Below are 7,238 nucleotides of genomic sequence, written 5' to 3'. Positions count from 1 at the left end.
AACACGGCATGATATCGAACCCCATATTAATACCCTAAGCTATTTGATGGCATCAAATGCTGCAGTCGGTGAGATTGTCTTCCTAATCACAGATGATAAATAAAACAAAATCAATAATGTATAAAAGTATGTTTATTTTGAACTTTAAAGAAAAAGAATGAAGTCATAGTATGAGTTGAGTGCATGAGATGTCAGGTTCTTTCATTGGCCACTTAGAAGGTTGAGATAGGATTTATGTCCTGTGTTGTGTCCTTGTGTTGATTGTGTTGCTTTGTTTTATGTCACAGCCCCTGAAGAAACCTGAAACAAATAACAACAAACAGGCTTTAATAATAATAAGAAGAATAAGAATGTATCTAAACTTATGTTTAAATTACAGTCACTTTTAAATCCACAACGTTGAGGGGAAAAGAGGTGCACAAAAAAAAAAAAAAATCACATTCAAATCGCGATTTCTATTAATCCCGATTCTAAATCAATTGATATATATTTTTTAAATTGATTAGAAAAAATTAAATAAGAATACTGGTATATATTTGTGTGTGTTATTTTTATAAGATAAAAAAAAATGTTTGGTAACACTTTAGTATGGGGAACACACATTCACCATTAATTAGTTGCTTATTAACATGCGAATTAGTAACATATTAATTAGTCATTATTAAGTACCTATTAATGCCTTATTCTGCATGGCCTTATTATACAGTAAGTCATTAACTAAGAGTCTTCCTTCAATAACCTCAGAATTATTGCTTATTAGTAACCCTAACCCTAACACTAACCCTTATGCCAGCATTTTAATTCTGCATTTTAATTTTGCTTTTATTTTCTTTCATTTCACTTTGTTGTCTGTGAAGCACTTTGAGTCTGCCTTGTGTATGAAAAGCGCTATACAAATAAAGTTGCCTTGCCTTGCCTTGCCTTATATATTCCCCTAGTGTCCAAATAACTCTGAATTAAGTCTTTGTTGCTTTATTAAGCAACTAATTAATGATGAATATGTTCCCCATACTAAAGTGTTACCAAATGTTTTTAGGCCATCTCCATGCAACCAGAAGGAGCTTATCTAACCTGTAACCTGTTTTGAACAAAGTGTTATTATAATCATTATAACAAATAATACATAGCGAGAATCGGTTTGAATCAATTATTGTGTTGAATCGAGAATCGATTCTGAATGGAATCGTCACCCCAGGAATCGTAAACCGATGGAATTGCTAGGTGTCAAACATATATGTAACAACCATAACATTGTGGTGTTTTGTCTTGTCGGCTCAGTGAAAGAGAGAAGTCACCAACCTCAGCCTACACTTGTTCACAAAAATCCCTCTCCTCTCAGGGTACTCTCTTCTCCAGGCACCGTTATCTGAGAGTAAAAGCAAAAGAAACATGAGCATACTTACTATTTGTTGGGGCGTAGGGGGTTCATAGACAGCTGATCATTTATCCTCACTTATAAACCATTGTGGCTGTTCTATGAAACGGTGAAATGCCACGCCAATATCAGAAACAGCTGTCAACCACAATAATAAACATATAGTTGGTCAACACTGTAAACATTTTCACTCTAGGATGGAATTCACAGCAACAAGTGCATTACTTTCACACTACCATTTACAGTAATTTACCATGTGAAATCATCTTTATAGCCATTTACAGTAACTGCAGCGCTGTGATTTTGCGGTCAAGTCCAATAACATTACAGCTAAATGCTGTAACTTGTCAATTGTAATTGTATTGGTAATTACTCCCTTAGTTTACCACCTACTGCACAACAATGTGCAACGTTTTGTCCACGGAACCCCTTAAGAGACAGATCCCTTTACAGTTACAGTCATTTATGGTGAAATTATAAAGGACTGTGTATGATTACAGTATATTACTGTAAAAAAAATAAATTAAAAGCTGTGAGATTGTGGTAAACATTGCCAATCAAAACTGGGCTGACTTATATTTGCAACAGTATCATATTTGATAAAGGTATTGTATTGGATCTCATGAAATTATGATCATTTTAAATTATTGTATTGGCTTTTATTAAATTATGATCATTTTAAATTATTGTACTGGATCTCATTAAATGTTTTTTTTTAAATTATTGTATTGCATATCATTAAATGATTATACTTTCTGAATTATTGTATTAGATGTCATAAATGACATTTTTTAAGTTGAACATCATTAAATTATTTTTAATTATTTTATTGGATCTCATTCATGTTTCGCCCAGATAATCAATCATTTTCTAAAATTAAATCAGTTAGTAGCTCACCCGGCTCAGAATTTCTCCTTCCCATTAATCCAACAAAAATGTCATGCATTTCCCCTGAAAAATAAGAGCATATGACATTTGATATAAACAAGAAATGTTAAAAATGAAAAAAAAAAAACCATTAAAAATGCTTACTGTATTAAGGAAAATGTGTCTTACTTTTTTGTGGGGGCTCCACGGCATTTGTATCTGAAACAATAAGTGCAAGTCAAATGTATATATTTAAAGAACATTTTAGCAATTTCATTATTTGGATATACAAACCATAGTTTTACTTTCTTTACAGATATTATATTACTTTTAAAATTACAGAAACAAAAAAAAAAAAAGTCAATAAAAAAAAAGAAAAGCCTCACCGGCAGCATCTCTTCTGCCCATCAAACCCACAAAACTGTCATAATCCAAATCGCTGTACCTCTTCAAGAGGTTCCGTTTGGGGTTACTCAATCCCAGACGTTGCTGCCGCAAACCAAAGAGAAACATCAATTTAAGGGTGACAATTGCCAAACTTGGTTGGATAAAAAACAGAAAAAAACAAACACTTACAAGTGGAGTTAGTCTGCCTGACTCCGGCTCCTCGCATCCGGACAGACTACATCGGAGTTTGACCATGAGGAGCAGAGACACTAATACAAAACCTCTCATTTTCTCAGCAACACCTGGAAAAAACACACATTCTCAGCACTTTTTTTTGGCATTGAGGTCAATTTCTTGCTTCTTGTAGGTAGGAATCTGGCGCGCTTGGTGCGTAAATACGCACTATATATGCTGGCAAACATACTACTTCTGCACTATTGCTGTTTGAAAACCATTATAAATAGAGATAGGAGTAAAGTATATCGATTTAATGCAATGTTGGTATTATTTAAAGTATATTTTCTTACCTGTTCTGCGGACAGACGACGGAGAGTTGGCGCGCTCAGTGGCAGAGTGGAGGGAGCTGCTCTGGATAAATGGGGCGTCACTGATTTGGGTGCAATAAATAATAGCTGGATACATGCGCAACGCCAATCAGCAAGTGGAACGTAGGTGGAGTTGACGATCCTTTATCATGCTGGGCTGCAAAAGATGGTCTAGGCTGCTCATTGATGGGTTCTCCCCTCCCCCTGACACACACACACACACACACACGCACACACACACGCACAGCACATTGACATCATCACAGAGCCCACACACATTTGTGAAAATATAATTAAGACTGGAGAACATTGCAATTATAAAATAGTCCTCACTGACATGAATCCATCATCACTGCAGACAAGCCGACACGTGATCCCTTCGGTGCTGGCGCTCCATGGACTAATTTACATGGTCACTGTCAGGGTCCTAATCTTTTTAGGAGGTCATTATAAAGATAGCAGCTGCCCCTGCATGTCACCGTACAAGATGGTGATGGATCTGACAAGATAGGCCACACAGCTGCGCTCGGAGCCGACTTGCCCACAACCATATAGAAATACTAGCGTTGCTTTATCGTTGGTTATCCAGGGTAAATCCCACCTAACCTTATCCGTGTCCACACACAACAATGCCACCGTTTAAGACCCCCTGCCCCCCCCCCCCCCCCTCCGTCCGCTGGCGCAACGCGATCTAGTACGCGTTCGCGGAAAATGCGCACGTCATAGTCACCTCCAGTGTTGCTTTGTGTGCAAATTCTTAAATGTAACTTATCTGAACAATATCCAGTGTTGTGGTATTTCAATGAACTGGAATCCAGTGTGCTGTGGGGCCCTATTGTATAGCGAATCACACCCGAGACATCACAAATTAATCAAATCTTTATTAGACACGTAAACAATGTGATAAAGCACATTTAACATCAATCAAACTAGGGATGTAGATATCTGGTCAGGACACTCCTCACTCTTTTGCCTTCACCTTCATTGTCCATTCATTTTTGGTGACTTTATATAATCAGGACCGAGACGTTGAGTCCGCGACATACATGGCGGACAATAACTGATACAGTCTGCTTTGCCAGTCCAAATGCATTCGCCGTTTTCGTCGATGGCCAGGTAATACAAAGCACACGCTACCTTTTTTTATCACATCCACGGAAGCCCGCATTCTTGTTGACTCTCCTTCGACAAATGGATGAAGTTTTTCGCTAAGTAGAATCACAGCTGACTTGGACATTGGAAAGTTTTCTTGCCGTCTGATAAAGTGTTGTATCCCAAATAGCTGCAATCGCTTTCTCTTAAGGTATTAATGTGTGATTTCCACAAGCGTCTGTACATGTAGAAGAAGGAGAAACACGGGCATGTCTGGATGACTCGCCTCCATATTTTCAACGGTTAGCTCCAAGTTACGAAACCGCTTTATTATGAAGATGGCTGTTGCAGATTTTTTTCTGACGTTACTTCCTGTGTGGGCGAGGTCTTTCTGGCGTCACTTCCTCTCCGAACTCACTCCATACAACGCTAAGTGCCGGAGATTCAAGAATTACACGGCTGACTTACCCGTGTAAAAATTTGTCCGAGGAGGGGGACCTTAAACGCTTGTTTAGTGTGGCTGAAACGGGGCTTAGGCTAAATAATTATTCGTTTAAGGCAGGGGTCCGCAAACTTTTTGACTTCGGGGCCGCATTGGGGTAAAGCAATTTGGCTGGGGGCCGCGCTATATATATATATAATATAATATATATATATATATATATATATATATATATATATATATATATATATATATATATATATATATATATATATATATATATATATATATATATATATATATATATATATATATATATATATATATATATATATATATATATATACAATTTGGCTGGGGGCCGCGCTATATATATATATATATATATATATATATATATATATATATATATATATATATATATATATATATATATATATATATATATATATATATATATATATATATATATATATATATATATATATATATATATATATATATATATATATATATATATATATATAAAAAATATATATATATATATATATATTCATACATATATATTCCTCGCGCACTAATTGACTTAAAGAGCGCACTTGCTGCATGTCACGTTATCGATGGTAAAATGCATTTTTAGACAATATGATTTTCCTGAGTGGCTAGGAGATGGTAGAAAAAGGACTAGTAAGGACAAATTAAAAAAAATAAATAAATAATTAAATTAAAAAAATAAATTTTTATTTTTATTTTTTATTTTTTTAGCTTTGGACTTCCCGCGGGCCGGATTTTGGACGCTGGGGGGCCGTATCCAGCCCGCGGGCCGTTGTTTGGGGACCCCTGGTTTAAGGGGTTAAACAACTTTGTGTAGACATGGCCTTAGACTAGATTTTGTAATTATGTCATGATTTGGAGTAAAACATTTACAATATACAGTACAGGCCAAATGTTTGAACACACCTTCTCATTTCAATGTGTTTTCTCTATTTTCATGACTATTTACACTGTAGATTGTCACTGAAGGCATCAAAAATATGACACCTGTGAAGTGAAAACCATTTCTGGTGCCAATCTCTTGAAGCTCATCGAGAGAATGCCAAGAGTGTGCAAAACAGTAATCAGAGCAAAGGATGGCTATTTTGAAGAAACTAAAATATACAACGTGTTTTCAGTTATTTCACCTTTCTTTTGTTAAGTACATAACTCCACATGTGTTCATTCATAGTTTTGACCCCTGATTTACAATGTAAATCAGGGGTCCCCAAACTACGGCCCGCGGGCCGGATCCGGCCCCCCAGCATCCAAAATCCGGCCCACGGGAAGTCCCAAGAATCTTTTAATTTTTTTAATTTTTAATTTTAAATTTTTTTTAATTTTTATTTTATTTTTTTATCTTTCCTTTCTAATCCATTTTCTACCGCTTGTTACTCTCAGTGTCTCCTAGCCGCTCAGGCAAATCATATTGTCTAAAAATTAATTTTCCCATCGATTACGTGACAATGTTAAATGCTGATGAATATATATATATATATATATATATATATATATATATATATATATATATATATATATATATATATATATATATATATATATATATATATATATATATATATATATATATGTATACACAGCCCGGCCCCCGGCCAAATTTTTTTAACCCAATGCGGCCCCCGAGTCAAAAAGTTTGGAGACCCCTGATGTAAATAGTCATGAAAATAAAGAAAACCCATTGAATGAGAAGGTGTGTCTAAACTTTTGGCCTGTACTGTATATAAGGAGACAGATCAATGACTGAGTCGATTGATTTGACTTGTAGTTGTCCTTAACTTCCATGGGTAGGCTTATATGTTATATCATAATGGGCATCTCTGTGTGGAGTTTGCACCTCTTCCCACATTCCAAAAATATGCCAGTTAGGTTAATCAGACACTCCAGATCAGTGGTTCTCAAACTTGTTTTCACCTTAGAACCACCTCAGAAAGAACTTCTTCTTCACTTTGTTCCAGATGCCCGACAATGAATATTATATTTTTAGCCTGTGTGCTGTTTTCTGTACCGGGAGAAAGAAGCACATTGTACTGAGTCCTCTTTAGGCACCGCTTGCCTTCTCAGTTACATGGCGACTTTCAATATGCTTTGCATATTTATAAGGGGGCTTTGCCTGAGCGTGGTCTGGGCATGCCAAGCCATGCACTCGTCTGCGGTCGATTCCAATAGGTTGTGATGTAACAAAGAAATGTGCTTGGATTTGTGCGTGAAAATACTTGCATACACCTGAATTTTTATTGGCTTACCCCAGGGGTGTCCAAACTTTTCCCACTGAGGGCCGCACACTGGAAAAATCAAAGCAAGCGGGGGCCATTTTTGATATTTTTTATTTTAAAAACCAATACAATATATGTATAAAAAAATATACATTTAGGCCTCCACTCAGGTTTGATCCCAGGGACCCCAAAGGGTTTTGGTCAAAAAAATATAAAAAATGTGTCATTATTCAGTATTATTATTTGTGTTATTATTCAAGTTT

At 35.9% G+C, this 7,238-nt stretch overlaps 1 protein-coding gene across 3 annotated transcripts; it reads right to left on the bottom strand.

Moving 5' to 3' along the window:
* tac3a (tachykinin precursor 3a) lies at positions 1-3,735 on the bottom strand. 3 transcript variants are annotated; one of them, XM_062053089.1, is made up of 8 exons: positions 3,512-3,719; positions 3,157-3,378; positions 2,819-2,931; positions 2,629-2,731; positions 2,432-2,461; positions 2,273-2,326; positions 1,300-1,366; positions 1-300 (listed from the first exon to the last, which is right to left on the bottom strand). In XM_062053089.1, the coding sequence occupies exons 2-8, from the start codon at positions 3,269-3,271 to the stop codon at positions 282-284; spliced, it is 501 nt and encodes a 166-aa protein (XP_061909073.1). In that variant the 5' UTR covers positions 3,272-3,378; positions 3,512-3,719; the 3' UTR covers positions 1-281. The 3 variants fall into 3 exon arrangements, with proteins under 3 accessions (XP_061909073.1, XP_061909071.1, XP_061909072.1); XM_062053087.1 differs by lacking the exon at positions 1-300 and having other exon boundaries at positions 708-1,366; positions 3,512-3,735; XM_062053088.1 differs by lacking the exons at positions 1-300; positions 3,512-3,719 and having other exon boundaries at positions 708-1,366; positions 3,157-3,381.
* Positions 3,736-7,238: the final 3,503 nt, after the last annotated feature.

Source organism: Entelurus aequoreus, linkage group LG07, assembly GCF_033978785.1.
Source record: "Entelurus aequoreus isolate RoL-2023_Sb linkage group LG07, RoL_Eaeq_v1.1, whole genome shotgun sequence".
Lineage (NCBI taxonomy): Eukaryota > Metazoa > Chordata > Actinopteri > Syngnathiformes > Syngnathidae > Entelurus > Entelurus aequoreus.
This window is presented reverse-complemented; position numbering and strand designations above follow the sequence as displayed.

What these genes read in the sequence shown, in the direction of transcription:
- tac3a (XM_062053087.1), bottom strand. Translation starts at nt 3,271, where the DNA reads ATGTATCCAGCTATTATTTATTGCACCCAAATCAGTGACGCCCCATTT. An exon ending in CGTGGAGCCCCCACAAAAAA is followed by an intron (nt 2,327 to 2,431) that starts GTAAGACACATT and finishes CTTATTTTTCAG; the next exon opens with GGGAAATGCATGACATTTTT. An exon ending in AAGGAGAAATTCTGAGCCGG is followed by an intron (nt 1,367 to 2,272) that starts GTGAGCTACTAA and finishes TTTTACTCTCAG; the next exon opens with ATAACGGTGCCTGGAGAAGA.